This window comes from Oryctolagus cuniculus, chromosome 17, assembly GCF_051225735.1.
Source record: "Oryctolagus cuniculus isolate XC-2025 breed Fujian yellow rabbit chromosome 17, ASM5122573v1, whole genome shotgun sequence".
NCBI classification, from domain to species: Eukaryota; Metazoa; Chordata; class Mammalia; order Lagomorpha; family Leporidae; genus Oryctolagus; species Oryctolagus cuniculus.
In genome coordinates this window covers 27,862,059-27,881,364 of record NC_142883.1, presented here as the reverse complement: position 1 = coordinate 27,881,364, position 19,306 = coordinate 27,862,059, and the positions used below count along the sequence as shown (strand labels likewise).

The 19,306-nt window shown below is 41.0% G+C and overlaps 1 protein-coding gene across 5 annotated transcripts in view; it reads left to right on the top strand.

Annotated features, from left to right (window-relative positions):
• CA10 (carbonic anhydrase 10 (inactive)) overlaps nt 1-19,306 on the top strand; it is a 574,039-nt gene that overhangs the window by 90,743 nt on the left and 463,990 nt on the right. Inside the window, exon 2 of one of the 5 annotated variants that reach the window (XM_089318010.1) lies at nt 3,790-4,026. The exons of the other annotated variants lie outside the window; for them this stretch is intronic. Coding sequence (XP_089174136.1) covers nt 3,790-4,026 — 237 coding nt within the window. The remainder of the gene's footprint in view (nt 1-3,789; nt 4,027-19,306) is intronic. 5 annotated transcript variants of the gene reach the window in all.

Below are 19,306 nucleotides of genomic sequence, written 5' to 3'. Positions count from 1 at the left end.
CAGAGGACCACAACAGCCTGAGCTGCACCTATTGAGGTTGATTAGTTCTGAGAGGAGAGGCACAGTGAGGCCAAGAGGCGTGGAGTTAGGAAACAGACACCGGGAGTCAGGTGAAAGTGGGCTAGAGACGAGCACCTTGCAAACAAATTTATTTCAGTTGGTATAACAGCTTATATAGCTGAGGCAGCCAATCTGGTCAAGGGGCAGTTTATGCCATAACCAATCACTGCCTGTTGCCAGGCAGGCTTCTTTGCCAGGTGGGTTCTGAAGCCATTTCCTGAGTAACTGAGACTCGCTTGCCAGCGCCATCTTGGCACGGCCTTTTCATTCCACCACATGCACCTATCTGAAGCCAGGAGCTGCTTCTGGGTCTTCCACGAGAGTGCAGGGGCCCAAGCACTTGGGCCATCTTCTACTGCTTTCCCAGGCCACAGTAGAGAGCTGGATCTGGATCGGAAGAGGAGCAGCTGGGACATGAACTGGTGCTCATATGGGATACCAGCACCACATATGGAGGTTTTCCCCACGCCACAGCACCGGCCTTAGATTTAATTTTTTAAAACTATAGCTATTAAAGAAGATCCTTGGATTTGTTCTCTGAGTCTTGGGAGGAAATAGGCACAGTGGCCTCAAAGGCACAAATTTGAGAATGTCAGTATACTTAAGTGCAGTGTCAGCTCCACTACTTACTGTGTGCAAGATTGTGACACAATTAGCTACCTTCTCTTAACATGCTTGGTTTCCTCACCTATAACATGAAGGTGATTAGAATGACATGAAGAGGGCTGACATGAGTTTAATGAGTCAGTTTATGTAAGGAGTTTAGGAAAGTGCCACCTTGTAAAAACTTTATTTTTGAAGATTTATTTGTTCATTTGAAAGCCATAGTTTCAGAGGGAGAGAGATCTCATTGGCAGGTTACTCCCCAAATGGCCTCAACAGCAGGGGTGGGACCAGGCAAAAACCAGGAGCTTCATCAAGTCTCCTACATGGGTAGTAGAGGCTCAAGTACTTGAACCATCTTCCACTGTTTTTCCAGGCCAGTAGCAGAGAGCTGTATCAGAAATGTAACAGCCAATTCATAAACCTGCACCCAAAAGACATGCTGGTGTCACAGGTGGTGGCTTTATCTGCTATGATACAATAGCATCCCCATAAAACTGTTTAAATTTATGCTATCAGTGTTTGTTCTCTTGTGTGACTCTTGAATGCTAAGAGCTTCTTTAAAGGGTCCAGCTCTGTGGCATAGTCAGCTAAGCCTCTACCTGAGGTGTCAGCATCCCATATGGGTGCTGGTTCATGTCTCTGCTGCTCCTGTTCTGATACAGCTCTCTGCTGTGGCCTGGGAGAGCAGTAGAAGATGGCCCAGGTGTTTGGGCCCCTGCACCCATGTGGGAGACCCTGAAGAAGCTCCTGGTTCATGACTTTGGATTGGCTCAGCTCTGGCTATTGTGGCCATCTGTGGAATGAGCCAGCAGATGGAAGACCTTTCTCTCTATAACCCTGTCTCTTAAGTAAATAAAATCTTTTAAAAGAGAGCCATCTTTGAATACAACTCACAGCCACCCTGTCCCTGTGATCGCCCCACACATATCATACACTTGCCAAGTCCATTCCATTTAACACCATAGTACAATTGCGACACAAAAATTCAGTTAGGTCAAATTGATATATTTCAAACGAACTTCTTCAATCTTCCAATCATATCTCTTGACCTTGAAAATCGGAGCACAACATTTGGCATCAGCAGTGCACAGAATGTTTTCCGTGCCCACTCTTGCCTACCTTTTGAAAATCACAATTGCATGGCCTTGGATGTTCCACAGGAAGCAGATTTGTAGAACTGCAGAGTGTTAACCTAATGATGAAAGAGCATTTGCTTGCTGTCCAAACACAATATGATTGAGGGAAATATGGCCAGGATGATGAAAGCACTTTATTGACTGAACTCTGTAGAATACTTAGTGTATTTTTCCACTTTTGTGCCTTTTTTCTTTTTTTTTTTTCTAAGTTGAAGAGACAGTGGCTCTCGGGAATAGTGTATGCTTCACTTCTGTGATAAAATAGTACTTGTGTGTAAGAATCTTTCCTGTCTTTGCATGTCTTGGTTTTGTAATCCATATTCCTACATACGACATTTATAACAGAAATAATGTTATAATGGCATTCCCATAAATTTGAGGAGAGTTATTGTTTGAGGAAAAAAATGGTTAAAGTACATTTGTCTTTGTTCCATTAGAGGTTAACTATTGGATGGAGACTCAGAGAAAACAGACTCCATTAGTTCTTGGTTCCTTCTATTCACGGTAATATTCTATCCATAATTTGCCAGGGAATGAACTCTGAGAGTGCATGAAAAAATTTGGAGACGGATTTTGGAAAAACAAAAGGGGCTTTCTCTAACTTAGAACTCTGGGATTGGCCAAACCCTGTTCATCTCTCCATTTTCCTCGACAGCGTACATCCTGTTCTATCTCTTTTCAGTATGCCTTCAAGACAAAATCTAGTTTTTACAGATCTCTTTGATGGAATTAGTGCCCATGCTATTAGCAAACTTTGGACTTTGCTGACAACTGAACTACCTAGAATAACTGTAGCCAAATGTTCTGACAATTGATCTTACTTTAACAGCACTTATTTAGAACCCTTTTTAAGTAGCTGTTAGAGCAGCAGTTTGGTCACAAGAAGAGTCACACACTGTTGACTTCTGCACTTAACTCTTCTGAAATCTTTCATCCTTCTGTTTCCCCAGGTGACATAAAACAGGATTTCCAAACTCCCTTCCACATCTGTAACACTAGGCCATATTGTCTTCCTGAGCATGCTGGCCCATATTTAGAAGATAATGAAATATAATTGAATGATTTCTATATTGAATTGCTAATTCAATATCATCAGTATCTTGTAATGCAACTCATTCTCTCAATCCCACAGCCCTCACTTTTGAAGGAGTTTATGAAAGCATAGGGGTTGTGTTGAATATTTACTGATGGAGAAAAATTAGAGAAGGGGCCCTCCCCACCCCACTTCCCAATGCAGCGCCATTACTACCTTTATAAAGATGATTCCCTTGTTATGTGCCTCTTTTCCTCCAACATTTAAATACAAAGGAAAGGATCTAGGTCATCAGATATCTAGCAACTGTGTCCTTTCTGTTTCTAGTTGAATTGGTTTTATTGATTGATTTATGAGTTGGCGAATAGTGATAAGGAATACAGGAGAAAGGATGCAGAAGGAGAGAAACACAGTGCGTGCTCTTGGTCATTTCAGCAGCAAGCATACAAGACAAAATAAGGCTCCATGTGTGAATGACTTGAAATGAATCTAGTTACTCCTGCTGAATCTTCAAAATGGCTACAGCCATGCATGACAAAGACCGCCTACTTGCAGAAAATATGTAATTTATCATCTAAATTGGGGCACCTTTTGAGAGTAAAAAGGACCCTATTTATAATTATATTGGGACAAGTATAAATTGAGACTGTTAGGCAAATTACAAGTTTAGTCACTCTTTATCCAAAAGATATTTATTCCTCTTCATCTATCTTAAGGGAATGGAAAGCCTTAAAGTTCTTTTCTGTATCATTGTGGAAGATGAGGTATTCTTTAAGACTTACATGATTTCTCTCCAGTCAGACACCATTATGTAGTCCATAGCTGGACATTTCCCTGGCTTTCTTTACATTAAGGCAAATTCATGAACCTAAGTTTGATTTGGTTAAATGTGAACAATAATAATAGGTGTTATTTCTAACCTTCTAATAATACTATTCATGGTCTGCACCGCAGCTCACTTGGCTAATCCTCCGCCTGTGGCACCAGGACCCCAGGTTCTAGTCCCGGTTGGGGCGCTGGATTCTGTCCCGGTTGCTCCTCTTCCAGTCCAGCTCTCTGCTGTGGCCCGGGAGTGCAGTGGAGGATGGCCTAAGTGCTTGGGCCCTGCACCTGCATGGGAGACCAGGAGGAAGCACCTGGCTCCTGGCTTCGGATCGGCACAGCGCGCCAGCCATAGCAACCATTTTGGGGGTGAGCCAACAGAAGGAAGACCTTTCTCTCTGTCTCTCTCTCTCACTGTCCACTCTGCCTGTCAAAAAAAAATACTATTCATGTATTCTATGAAAATAACTTATGAGAAGTCCTCTATCCTCATCCTAAATCTGCTTCAAGGTATACTACATGTTGGCTTTGGAACCCATACCTTGCAGGTAATAGAACCGTAATATGGAAGGAACCCGGGCCCTAAATTGGAGAGGTGCATGCCAATCAGGAAGACTGGTTAGGGATTGTACATGTGTGAGCAAGAAAATAAAACTTGTATTAAGGCATTGAGATTTTAGAGTTTTCTCATTATAATAAGTAAGTAGAATAATCAGCACTAGCATTATTTTAATTTATATATTTTATAAAATTATCTTCAAATATATAAAAGACATCCTTGTCTGCCTCATTAAGCTATGAACCTGTATAAGACAGAGATCCAGAATAAGTATTCATGTTTAATGAGTATGTTGTAAGTATTTTCTGCATTGGTTTATATTATATTGAATTGAAATTAATTCATTGTATATAAAATGGTGAGAAACTTCAGAGATGATTGTGCATTCTCTTAGCTTGAGGGATCACAGATTTCAAAAAGTGGCCTTTGAGCCGATACTTCGCTTTACTTTGGATACACACTTAAAATGTTCTAGGAAAGATCAATAGCATGAGCAGCTGGAACACAAACAAAAGCATATAGTTCAGCCTGACTGAGACAGTCGGTGAGAAGCAAATGTCTACATTTACTTCAGTTCAAACCTATTTGGGTTCCTTTTCTGGCAGGAAGACAAACACATGAAGAGCTAATTTAAGAAAATAGCATGCACGATAAAGTATAAGTATATAATAAATGTGATAACACAAATTGTAAGAAAAAAGAGTACAGATTAGTGGCTCCTCACACAGGGCACTAAATGTAAGAAGGATGCAGAACAGAGAGGAGACAGAATACAAACTCACAGCCAGACCAAATTTATTCAAAGAAAATAACCTTGCAGAGGTCAACAAACTACCAGTGTACACACAGACCAAACACGTGGCAAAGGGCCAGACCCCAGGGACTGGGCTTTTTTATATCTTAGGTGGGCTAGGGGTGGGGGTAGGGGGCAGTAGGTGGAGGTGAGCTTCCCCATACAACTGCTTCAAGTTTGGCCCACTGGCTTCCAAACCTGGTAAAGAATGCAGGGGGTGGGGTGGAGATTAGGCTGTGAGACTGAACTGGTCTCTTGAAAGAAGGCAGGGGTAACAAGAACCTAAAATGGTTGAGGCTTATGTCCTTGTTCCATCAGAAACTCTGTCCAAAGGAGACCAGACTGTACTGAAAAACAGGTCAGTTACCCATACTAATAGGTTATTGAATGCCTCATTAGGGAATTTGTACCTTACAGAGCAAGCAGCAGGGAAGCATTGAAGGGTTACTGTGCAGAGCCTTGAATGATGCTAAGTGAGATCAGATTTTACTTTGTTCATATTTGGGATGTCATAAATAATTCTGAAGGAATAATAGAAGACACGAGCAGAATGTTGCTTTAGTAGAAGAAGCCATAGTGGGAGCAAGAGAACAGCAGGGACCCTGGGCAAGGATTCTAGTTATTAGGTAGTTGACCATAGATAGGGGCGTTGTCCAGCATCTTCATCTAAGCCATAAAATTGTGCGAAAAAGAAAGAGTTGGAGTTACAGTAGAAGTAGAATCAGTGTCTGAATCCTGACTGTTGGGGTGACCGTATCAGGATTAGCTTTCGTTGTGAGTGGTAGGCAGTTCTAGATAAGATGGTAGTTGATTTCTTTTAATGAAGGCAGTATAGGGATCCCAGCATCCTCTATCATTTTGCTGAAAATAAGACTTTTGCTTCATGGTTCAGGAAGGCTGACCTTCATATTCACGTTCCAATTAGCTGCTACCGTTGACACTTCCTGGAAGTCTTACATGTTTCCTTAATGCTTCATTGGCCAGAACTTGGTCACTTGTACACATCTGGCTGCAAAGGAGGCCGGGATTCTGAGAAGCTATGTGTTTTACTAACACTGGGATTTCTCTTAAAGAAGAGGAGGAAAATGGATACTGGAGATTAGCAGGCCTGTCTTTGCCATGGGTAAAAAAGACAGTGTGGTCATTTAGTTCTACAGAATAGTAATACCTTAGAGAGTTGCTGGAAAAAGTTGGTGGAACTGGAATGAAAAATCACGATAAGGAGTCTAAGTGTGTGGGTCATTAATCATTGAAGTAAGAACTTGGGATAGGGAGAATGCTCAAGTCTTCTCAAACTATCAACGTAATTCAAGTTCTAAATTTTACTTTTGTGTTGATTATTTGTATAATGGAGTTTTGTTTGGCTTTTCTGGAGAGCCCAGATATGCTTATAATTAATGATTCCTCCACTTGCTGGTATATGGCCACACCTGTCATATAGTGCCTGCTCAGAAAATACCATGAGGATCAGAATCATAGTAAAGGTCTAAAGGATGTTGACCTTATGTTATATGAAAGTAAGTAAATAAATACAACTATCCTAGCACCTCTTCCCAAAGTTTGCATGTGACCCTGTGTCCCACCATGGCTAATTGATTCTGTAGATCATTTTGTCTGCTTTCCCCTTGGGCATTGGGTTTTGCTGGGCTTTATCCCAGCAGAGAGCACAACTCCCCCATATGACTTCCCTGAATCAGTTGTTTTCCTGCTTCAATCTCATGTTCTGTTCCCCCAGTTTTTTTGGTGACTGGGGTTTGACTCATAAATGTCGTGAGTGTGCTCACTGGCTCCTAAATTCTCCCTTGGCAGCCAGGGCTGTCTTTCTCCTTCCATGAATTGGCTCAGAATTAATGGGATGGGGTGTGCAGATCCATGCTTCTTTGGAACATGACTTTAATTTATTGTTTTTAATTCCAAGGAGATTTAAGTAAAATTTTGCCTTGGCTTTTGGTTTCTTGATCAGAGTGATTTTCTACTTGTTGGCTTTTGGCCAGATTGTTTTTCTACCTCTGGCTGTACTACCGCTCTTTGAATACCAGCACTGTTAACATGAAGTAATGGAAGTCATGGAGGTAATGGGTACCATTTATTGAGCAAAGACTACTGTCTTAAATCCAATAGTTTTTTTTTATATATAACACTTTTGACAGTGCTGAAGGCATTTATTTACAATTTTCAGATAAGGACATTCTGGTGTTCTGTGTTCCATTGTTGTTTAGTCTGTTTTAACAGAACTTTTTTATTTATTTTTTTTTGTGTGTGTGTGTGACAGGCAGAGTTAGAGAGATACAGAGAGAGAGGTCTTCCTTTTCTGTTGGTTCACCCCCAAAATGGTTGCTACGGCTGGCGCGCTGCGCCGATCCGAAGCCAGGAGCCAGGTGCTTCCTCCTGGTCTCCCATGCGGGTGCAGGGCCCAAGCACTTGGGCCATCCTCCACTGCCCTCCCGGGCTACAGCAGAGAGCTGGACCGGAAGAGGAGCAACCAGAACAGAATCTGGCGCCCCAACTGGTACTAGAACCTGGGGTGCTGGCACCACAGGCGGAGGATTACCCAAAGTGAGCCGCAGTGCCGGCCTGTTTTAACAAAACTTTGAAAAGACAAGTAGTTTACCCAAAGTGACACAGCTAGCAGGAAACATAGGATTTAACTCCAGGTTGTCATCTATTTTCCATTATTTCACACTTATCCTCAAAATAGCCTAAAAATTCTGTGTGATTCATTTGTTTTAACTTAATTTAGCTCTCTTGAATTCAAGCTTAAGAGATACAAGTTTATTTTATCCTCATTGAAAGCTATGAGCTGTGATCAAAAGGTTCATGTGAGAAGAGAGTAATTCCACAATTGACTAACAAATTGATTTGGAGGATTATTAATACTTTCATTCCACTTGTAGTTTAAGAATTGATTTGTTATATCAGTACCCATTTACTGTTGTGAATACCACATACACACACACTTTGTTAATGCTGTGATGAATGGGAGGCTGAGTGAACCTGGGCATGGACTTGAACTGCGGGGTCTGAAGTTTCATCCAGCTGCTCAAGTGTGAATTGACTCAGGCCGGCGCAGCAGCTCACTAGGCTCATCCTCCACCTGCGGTGTGGCACCCTGGGTTCTAGTCCCAGTTGGAGCGCCAGATTCTGTTCCGGTTGCTCCTCTTTCAGGCCAGCTCTCTGCTGTGGCCCAGGAGTGCAGTGGAGGATGGCCCAAGTCCTTGGGCCCTACACCTGCATGGGAAACCAGAAGGAAGCACCTGACTCCTGGCTTCGGATCAGCGCACTGGCCACAACGCAGCAGCTGTAGTGGCAACTTGGGGGGTGAACCAACTGAAAAAAGGAAGACCTTTCTCTCTCTCTCTCTCTCTCTCTCTCTCTCACACTAACTCTGCCTGTCAAAAAAAAAAAAAGTGTAATTGACTCTACTACCAAATTGAAGTATACTTGATTCAGATGATAAATAGTAGGGAAAAAAATGATCAGGAAATGTGTCCTTAGACAAAATGTTTATCTTGTGAATTTGTGACAGAAGAGAATCATTCATTAGAGAAGTGATACTTCTTGATTAGTTGCCTACTTGTCAGAAATCCAAATTGTTTTTAAATTAACATTATTCTATCATTATTGTCTTGAGAGTATCCCAAATATTTTTCTTTCAGAAATACTCACCAATATTACTGTGGCAATGCAAATTGTTACAACCCTTTTATGAAATAACTTAATATGCACACTTAGCCCCTCAATGCTGATTTTAGCCTACTATGAGAAGAATGGCCCTGTAAGGGGGAGAGGGGATCAAGGGAAGTGCTGCAATACGTTGATTGCAGTTTTCAGACAATTGAATGGCCACGGGAAGGGGATAATTGATAAATTATAGCATATGCATACGAAAAGGGAGAATGAGGAAACAATGCAAGAAGTAATGTTTGGTGAAAGGAGCAGAAACAATTACTGTCTCTCGTGATTACACAGATTAGAGATCATCTTTCTGTCCCTGTTTTGCATTCCACTATTATCATTTGGGTTACAATGTTCTTAAATTTTCTAAGGACCAATTACCATTAAATTTATTTCAGGGAAAATGTGGAGAGTAGTTTGAAGGAATGAGTGTTCCTTAGAGGAAATGCTTGTGAAAAGCATTTCCAAATGGAGCTTTACACACCTCTTCCTCTTTCCTAGATTTATTAAGCAAATATTTGTTAAGCATTGTAGTGGTAGACCTGCGCATTGTGTTGCATGATAGTAGAGGAGCCAGAGCATTTACTCTTGGGATAGTTTTAATTTAGTCAGAGAGATAACCTAATGGGAAAATTCAAATCAAAAATGTGTGAAGACATTTTTGTAGAAGAGACTAAGGAAACAAAGCAACTTAACATAATGTGGGTTCCAAAAGGGATCCAGAAACAGAAAATGAATATTCAGTTAATAACACACAGGAAATCTGAACAAGGTGGGTTTTAGTTAATAATAATGTATCAATACTGTTCATTTACTGTGACAAATGTGCCATATTAACATAGTATGTTAATAACAGGGGAGCCTGTATATGGAATGCATATGGAAACTGTACTTTTCTATAAATATGAAACTATTGTAAATCAAGTATACATATGGATATAGATAGAGGGAATAAATGGTGTCATACTACTGTCTGCCACTCACCCCATCCTTATTGGTATCTCCCTCTCAGTTCTCTATCCAATCCTTAAATATTGTAAATACTGAGCATGTGGAAATTCTGTTCTGTATCACTTTTGGTTTCCCTATATATTTTTAAATATATATCCCTATATATATATATATATATATTTTTTTTTTTTTGACAGGCAGAGTGGACAGTGAGAGAGAGAGACAGAGAGAAAGGTCTTCCTTTGCCGTTGGTTCACCCTCCAATGGCCGCCGCGGCAGGCGCGCTGCAACCAGCGCACCGCGCCAATCCGATGGCAGGAGCCAGGAGCCAGGTGCTTTTCCTGGTCTCCCATGGGGTGCAGGGCCCAAGCATCTGGGCCATCCTCCACTGCACTCCCTGGCCACAGCAGAGAGCTGGCCTGGAAGAGGGGCAACCGGGACAGAATCCGGCGCCCCGACCGGGACTAGAACCCGGTATGCCGGCGCCGCAAGGCGGAGGATTAGCCTAGTGAGCCGCGGCGCCGGCCCCCTATATATTTTTAAAATTTATTTTTATTTACTTGAAACAGTTACAAAGAAAGGTAGAGCCAGAGAGAGAGAGATCGATTGATTGATCAATCAATCTTCGATCCTCTGGTTCACTCTCCAAATAACTGCAATGGCCAGAGCTGAGCTGATCTGAAGCCGGGAGCCAGGAGCTTCTTCCAGGTCTTCCACATGGGAGCAGGGGCCCAAGGACTTGGGCCATCTTCCACTGCTTTCCCAGGCCACAGCAGAGAGCTGGATCAGAGTGGAGCAGTCAGGACTAGAACCATCTCCCATATGTGATGCTGGCACTGCAGGTGGTGGCTTTACCCGCTGCGCCACAGCACTGACCCATCTGTATATATTTTTTGTTTTTTGTTTTTTGACAGGCAGAGTGGACAGTGAGAGAGACAGAGAAGGGTCTTCCTTTTCTGTTAGTTCAACCCTCAGTGGCCGCTGCGGCCGGCGCACCACACTGATCTGAAGCCAGGAGCCAGGTGCTTCCTCCTGGTCTCCCATGCAGGTGCAGGGCCCAAGCACTTGGGCCATCCTCCACTGCACTCCCAGGTCACAGCAGAGAGCTGGACTGGAAGAGGAGCAACCAGGACAGAATCTGGTGCCCTGACTGGGACTAGAACCTGGGGTGCCAGTGCTGCAGGCAGAGGATTAGCCTATTGAGCTGTGGCACCGGCCCCATCTGTATATATTTTCATAGTAGTCTTAGTGACTTATTCTAAGTCAAGCCTTTGAATAGTATCTATTCTATGTCAAAGAACCATAAAAGTCTGTCTCATCTAGACTTTTCCTCAGACTCCTTTTATATCCCTACCAGATATGTCTCTGTTACTGTTCATGAGCTACCTCAAATAACTGCTGATCTCACTTTATGCCCCAAAGCTACTCTTGCTTTGAGTCTGCCTCGTTATCTTAACTTTGAACATCTAGTCACTGAGGCCAAAAAGGGTGAGTTACCCTTGACATATGGTCCTTATATTTCTTCATCCTGGTCATGAACCAGTCTGTCTGCAGTGTTTTGTCACCAGTTCCAGCCTCTTGGGAGCCTCTGATGTCTTACTCCTGGCTATTGACTGCATCATCGTGTCTAACCCTGCATCACCCATGCTCACCCATAATTGCCACGCTTATGTTTTTTGAAAAAGTCAGATTGTTTCCTGCCTACTTAGTCTTTAAACACTATTGCTGCTGATCTTCATGATACCAGATTTTTTATTTAAAACAGTGTCACAACCTCAAAAGGCTATCATTGGCACACAACCTAATGGATCTTTCCAGTCACTTTCTATTACTTCATCCTCTATAATTGAACTGCAGAATACTTTAATATTCTCTCTATATTATAATTCAGTTTTTTGCTTTTTTCTGTCCTCCTTCCTTCCTTCTTAGAGAATGTTTCTTAGAAAACAGGAAATTTCTTGATGTCTCCAATGCTCAAAATACTGCCTGACAAGCACAGGTACTCAAAAATGTATGTCAAATCAATGAATGTGAAAATGAGGGGGAGACCCTAAGATGTTGAAATTGAAGGATGTGAAGGACTGCATTAAAGTTGGAATAATTAGAAGAGGTTTTTGAAAGGAATCGTGATTTGTGAGGATTTGTGAATTAAGACAAGTACAGAAGAAGTAGATAAAGAGGGAGTTCCAGAGGGGTGGAAAAGGCGAAGACTCTCGTTGATTCTCAGTTCTAGTTGCCTTTGAAACTGACTTCAGCTAAGCTTTTTAGATGAAAATAAGGCAGACTGCCTACTACCGAGCTTTCAGTTTCTTAATATGCCAGTGTAAGCACAATTTTACATCAGCTCGATTGGTGCTATTCCATTGTTCAAAGACAATTTTTGGTTAGACCTGTGTTCTCTGCTGGAAACAGTCACTTTGTCACCCCATTAGCCTGTGCAACCCTTTAAGTGTTCTGCCTAGTTGAAATGGTAAGTGGGGGAGTCACATAGGGTGAAAAGAGATGAGTTTCATCCTTGTCTCACAAACTCAGAAAAAGTGAAGAATGACAGAGATGTAAATAGTCTCAGATCCAGCATTTTCTCCTCTCTGCTCCTAAATGAAGCACATGGAGCTAAGTAAAAGTTGTTCGCTATGGCTTTGATTTCCCCAGGCGGGGTGTCAGCTCCTGGTGCTCTTCCATCTGTCAAGTGAACAAGGGCCCATCAACCAACCTGAAAACACTTTTGTCCACATTCTCACTGCCCTCAAATAGAGGCATCACATCCACAAGACTTTAGATGAGGACTGAAACCTCCCAAGATTGTGCAAGCTGGACAGTAATTTTACGTAATGGATAACTTCAACATTTATCATGCCTTCACCCAACTTTGGACACCGATTAGAGAATAAGCTCTGCATCAATAATAGGATTGTAAGATAAGCTTCATTCCCTGACTTCAAGAAAGTGCCAGTTCAGTTTGAAAGAACTACATGCAAATAGATCAAGTGTGGGGCAGTGTCTAAGGGCTGGAGTGTAAGATAACACCTAAGAGTGAGGATGCACAGAAGAGGGACAGATCTACCAGGTGGTGGAGAAGTCAAGCAGTTGAGGAAGGGCATCCTCCCTGTCGGCCCATTGGTGCCATGTGGTGTTGCAAGGCAGTCATTTACATTTCCTCTGGTGATGCATACTCTTCTCGACATTCCTACTTCCTGCATAGGAGGTAGAATTGGCCATTAAAAAACAGTGATGTCTTGGGTTTATGGTGCATCCAGTGTTAGAAGGACTTTTTTTTTTTTTCTTTTGGTCTTCAAACATCTGATGTTCTTCCAGCCCAACTCTGCTTGTTCTTTCTCGGGTTTGGTCCTTGGGCAGAGAACAGTTGATTAGGGAAACAACTGTTCAGGGCTGCTGTTTCCCCCATTAAAAGCAAATAACCACAGCAGCCTATGTGATATAACTGCGTCTGTTATTATATGCTTAGTTCCATCTTCGCTAGGAGCACCAAGCACAGGTATAACTGTACTGACCTCGGGCTTAGAATCTCATTTTTGCAAAGTGCATGCTTATGATTTAATGTGTTTTGGGTGGGTGGGAGAGTTTTATTAGGCACTCTGGTTTCCCCCCACTGGATCCTTTTGCGAGGGCTCCTCTGTTCCCTTGTGCACCATTCCTTCTCTGCATCACTTGTACACCCTCAGGTGCTGCTCTTGAGTGTGGTCAAGGGACCACTATAATTTCCACACGGAGGGATTTTGCAGTTGTGTTTTCTCTAAGCCTGAACTAGTTAAGTTACTCCATCTCACAAGTAGTAAGTTGAAACTATTTATAGATGTACAACAGAGTTGTAAAAGCTCATATCACAATGAGGTGAAAGAATTAAAGTATGGAAATATAATCACTTTGTTTATGGAAACTGGTGATATTCCCAGAAGTCATTCAGAAATACACTTTATGCATTTATGGGAAGAAAAGGGAGTTTCATGGGCTGGACATGTGGCTCATTGGGTTAATAAGCTGTGGTCTGCAATGTTGACATTTAATATGAGCACTAGTTCGAGACCTGGCTGCCCCACTTGAGATCCCCCTGCTAATGTGCATGGGAAAGCAGCAGAAGATGGCCCAAGTAGCTGGGCTTCAAGTAAGTAAAATCTTTTTTAAAAGGGTAGTGGGTGGTTGAGGAAATAATCTGGTTTTTTGAGTGGTTGGGAAAACCCAGCTTGAGTTTGTGGATGATTTTTCTCTAAGAGCCCTCCTGTTTTGGTTTAGTCCAATGGGAATGGGATACAAAGAAGGGCATATTGAACTTTATGTAGCCTAGTGATGAATTTCATGACATTGGAAAATTTTATTATGCATCCTTTCTGAAGTGCCTGTCACTCAGATACCATATTCCCATAATTAAACCCATGCATTTTAAAATTCTTCAGATTCCTTTTCTTTAAAGTAATTCACTTCTAGACATTTGAATAAGAAGCAGAACTAGATAACAAAGACTTTTTTTAGCTCTAAGAGTTAGAAAACCATTTCCTGCAGGCCAAATTCAGACTGCTGTGTAAATTTTTTTCTTATGTATAAGTCACACGTATTTAATTAATGTATTGTGTACTCATATAGCTGCTTCTGTAGTACAATGACAAAGTTGAGGCATGGGACAGTGTTCCTCAAATCCTAAAATATTTACTGTACAGCCCTTTACAGGAAAATGGGCTGACTCTTGTTCTAAGCCCCCATACTTTTATATGTCACAGCCTTTCTCTGTGCCCTAATTTCCTCACCTGCAACAAAAGCAATTGGAGCAATGAACTCATGTTTCTTTCAAAATCCTTTGATTCTGCAAGACCAGGTCGATGGATGGAATGGACAGAACAGGCTCCTATTCCATCTCGGAGACTGTGAAATTTCTTTTGAAACTCACAGGTTCTCAAAAATGTCACAATGAAAAAAGGAAATAAAATGTTTTCTCTTACTATGTATATCACTGCATCTGGCAGTGATAACAGCTTTTATTGTCAAAACAATTTTATTTTGATTAGACACCTGGAATTTTCCCAGGGGCTGGTTGCAGGTTAAGTAAAGAAATTCAGATCCATGGCAGCTAAGGCTGTTCTCTGTTCACCTGAATGCTTGGAGGAATTCCCAATCAGCTTCCCATTCATTGGAAATCAGATGTAAGCAACAACAAGATGACTGCTGAGAATTTGGCAGGAGGGGCTAACACCAGAATCCTGTGTTTCTCTGGGTGCCGTGTCTTAGATGAGCCTCTTAGAGTGCTGAAGCAGAACTTCAGGTGATGTACTTTGGAATGTGTCATCCTGTCTTCCTCAATTGTCAAACAGAACTAGGTCAGACTGAGAGCATCCAGGGGCATTCCAAAACATACTACACAGCACACCTTCATTTCATTTTCCTCACCTGGATCTATCATATTTTATAATTGATAGATGTCAAAGGGCTGTACCAGGGCTGACTGATTTCTCGAGGGTGAATTTGTTCTTCACAGTACATATCACAGAAAGTTATTAGGAACCTGCAGTTCTGTCATTACAATAGGCTTTGTTCTGATGGCCTGATTGTCTAATCATTTTCTAGAATCTTACATAATTCTGCTTCTGGATGGATGAGACAGCTGAAGAAGAGATGATTGGAAATGAAAAGAGAGCAAAATGTTTTTCAACTTTCTGGATGAAAGATTGTTAACAAAACTCTTGTCAGTGGCAACAATTATCCAGGGCTTTCTTTTCCTCCCTTCTTTACAAAAAAAATTTCTTAAATGGATGTTTTGGTAAGACTTGTAGGTCTTCCGTGTTTGTGTGTGTGTGTGTGTGTGTGTGTCTGAAAATCCTAGTGATTTTACTCAGCATTTTATTGAGTTAGCTTTCCCTTTTGGCCATCTTTATGAAAAACATCTACTGTCTCACTACTTTATCCTTTGTAGAAATGACAGTATCTTAAGGATATTATCAAGTGTCAAGAAAACCTGGAGAATGCTTTTAAGTATGCAACAAGATGACACATTTATCCAGCAAGACTCAGCAATTTGGATAGATAGGAACAGATGGATCTTATATCTGTTCAGAGTAAATAGTATTATCTGACTAGTGTTCAATGTCATGTTTCATTCTTTCTCATTTAATACACATAAATGGGGCTATTGGTGATTCCTTTTGGTCAGCAACTATCTACATGGTATCACAGTTCCTGGAAGAATAGTTTTAAAATGAGAGATGACACTTGACATTGTTATAGTGAAAGAGTTTGCAATTGGCACCAGTCAGAGGAAGGCATAGATTTTGTATGCTCTGTAATACATTAAACAGTTCCAAACAATAATAAATTATCCCATGTGCTAACAGACATTCAAGAGAGTGAAAAACTTTTATCTGAGCCTTCAAATTTCATTTTGCATATCAACACAAAGCATCTCTTACAAAGTTTTAATATTCCTTGTTCTTCAACATAAATACTGTGTAATTCAGAGAAAATGCTAATTGTTTTCTCATCTTTGGAAGTTTGCTCACTATCTTGGCAAAAATCAGACTTATTTGAACAATACCACTCATGGATTCTATAATCTTCAAAACAACTTATATCTGTTTCAATCAAGTATCCAACTTAATTGTATATTCTAGTACATCAAGTCTCAAGTATTTATGTGTTGAGGTGCTGGCATTATGACATAGCAGATAAAGCCGCCACCTGTGATGCTGACATCCCATATGGGTGCTGGTTCTCGTTGCAGCTGTTTGATTTCAAATCCAGCTCCCTGCTAATGGCCCAGGAAAAACAGTGAAACATGACCCAGGTGTTTGGGCCCCTGCCACCCATACAGGAAACCTGGATGAAGCTCCTGGCTTTGGCCTGGCCATTGTGGCCATCTAGGTAGTGAACTGGTAGATGGAAAATTCATTTTCTCATTCTCTCATTCTCTCCACACCTCCCTCTCTCATACCTCCTTCCCTCCATCTGTCCATCTCTCTGTGTAACTCTGTGTTTGAAATAAGTAAATATTTTTATAAGTATTTGTGTTGAAATATATAGTTTTATTCAAGTTATGTTGTTTGCATTTCTTTGCATTACAGTTAAAGAATTACAGTGATTATACTGTTTTTTTCCTTTGAAATTATGTGGGTAAGTTAGCAATTAACAAATTATTTCAGTATAGAATGACATATTTTGGGATTTATGAATCAAATGGTCTATGTTGTAGGTACTCCACTTTGCAATTGGACTGAGAAACCAGCCATGAACAGTATGTGAGGAAATGGGTGTGGCTATATGCCAACAAGAGTTTACTTATGAACATTGGAATTTGAATTTAATGTAACTTTTCTTTGTCACAAATGCCGTTCTTTTTGCCTTTTAAAAATAATTTAAAGCTATTGTTGACTTTTGGGCAGTACAAAAGCAGGCTGTGGGTTATATTTGACTAATTGGTATTAGTCTGCCAATTTCTGTTCTAATATGTCATGCTCAAGCATTTACACAATGAAGTATGTATTATAAATTATATTTCTTTTTTTTTATACACTGGAACTTCAAAATTGCATAGAAAATAGAATTGAAAGATCATTTCTGCTTGCAAAAACCATTTTGAAATCCATGTAGTTTAATTTTAAAACACACAATTTCATGAAACTTTGAAGACTCTCCTTATACTGAATTTCAAAAAAGAATTTGTATCAAAATGTTAAGATACTTCATTTTTAAAATTTTTTAAAGATTTATTTATTTTATTTGGAAGAGTTACACAGAGAGAGGAGAGGCAGAGAGAGAGAGAGAGAGGTCTTCCATCCGCTGTTCACTCCCCAATTGGCCACAATGGCAGGAGCTACGCCAATCTGAAGCCAGGAGCCAGGAGCTTCCTCCAGGTCTCCCATGCAGGTGCAGGGTCCCAAGGACTTGAGCCAACTTCTTCTGCTATCCCAGGCCATAGCAGAGAGCTGGATCAGAAGTGGAGCATCTGGGTCTCTAACAGGTGCCCATATAGGATGCCGGCGCTTCAGGCCAGGGCGTTAACCTGCTGTGCCACTGTGCCAGCCCCAAGACTTCATTTTTTAATGAAAATTTTGAAATGCCTTAATGTCATAGTTAGAGTACTATGTTGAGTTTTTGAAATGCATATAAATAGCGTAAAGACAAATTTTTCAATACCAATGCAAAATTAAAACTTTGCGTGCTGAGAACGTGGCTTCACCAGAAACTGGCTCTCAGAACAAAGAAGATATATTTATTGTTTAAATCATCTAATAACCGGCAATAATCCTGTTTGTATAAAACTTGGTGGGTTTTGGTTAAACTCAGAAGCTCCTATCTATGAGAAGGAAAGTCAGTACTGTCTCATCTCAGATACAGAACTGTTAGGTAATGTTCCCAGTTCAAGTTTTGTTTCCAAACTTGGAACTTGTTTGATGACATGAAGAGTCCGGCAGAAGTCTTATATCAAACTGTTTTCCACTTATGGGTAGGTTGTACTGTTGAAGAATTTTATTTCACTGGAGCATAATGTGCACTGCCAATTATTCATTTTAGGAATGACATTAGGTGTGAGTGCATTGGGTAATACCTGTTCTCATGGATTTCTGTGCTTTGGGACTCCCATCTTATCCTTGATGACCCTCCAGTGAGTTGGGAAGGAGTAGGGGAGGTGAATCATGCAGTGCCAAGGTCCAGAAGGAGAATCAGAACCTAGGGAAATGTCCTATTTCCACCAACTTTGTGCAATTTGCAGCCATGTAACTCTTGATCTGGTTTCTCAGCTTGCTCAAGCGTGAAGGCCTCCTTGCTAATGCCAAATGTCCTATATTCACATGATGCTACAAGTTTCCAGAGTCTCTACTCAACCTTGCACTTGGCTGTGTGGTTGGAAAGAACGTGTCCAACATTTGCTTTGAGGTCACTTTGGCTGCTGCTTAAGAGCAGGTGCACTGGCTTTCAACTCAGCTGTCTTCAGGATCTTACTTATGGTCTGCAGAAGTATCTGAAATTCTACATCCCATGGGAAGTCAGAGTACCAAGAAATGTACTGTACTTTGAGGCATCCATGTCCCAGCTTTTTGTGCTAGACAGCTTGAAAAGTTGTGTCTCTCCAATCTTCATAGATTCTTCATCCCACATCAATTTGCTTATAAAGTTCCCCAATCCCTCCATCAGTCCTAGAAGAAGGCTTCTCTTTTACTCATCCTATGTCGCAAACTCTTCTTTAGCTGCAGAGCTACAAGCTACATGAGAAAAAAATGCATCTTCTCTGCCACAGAGAGCTGACCAGTACAAGTTCATTCAAAAGCTAAAGGAATTTTGCAAATCGTCTCTCTGCAAGACACCTTGTTTCCAAACCTATTTTCTCTTTCCTTCTCTCTAACACAGAATGATGAATCTCTGGACTAGGACACTGAGGACAGGGGCTGAAAAGAAAGTTAGGAGTTAAAGTAATTAAAGAGAAGATTTAAAATTTGCTATATACTAGCCAAAAAACAAGTGAAACCTATATATTATTTTCCTTCTGGTGTAACTGAAAACTGAAATATGAGTGTAGTTTAATGAAGGGCTAAATAGAGGTTGATGCATTGTCTATACTTTGGGTCATACTGGTAGGATAATGGAATTGCTATGATTCACCTGTGAGCTGTCATAAATTCAAGCATTACTTTGAGGTCATGCCAATGTGATCTCACAGATCTGTAGGATAT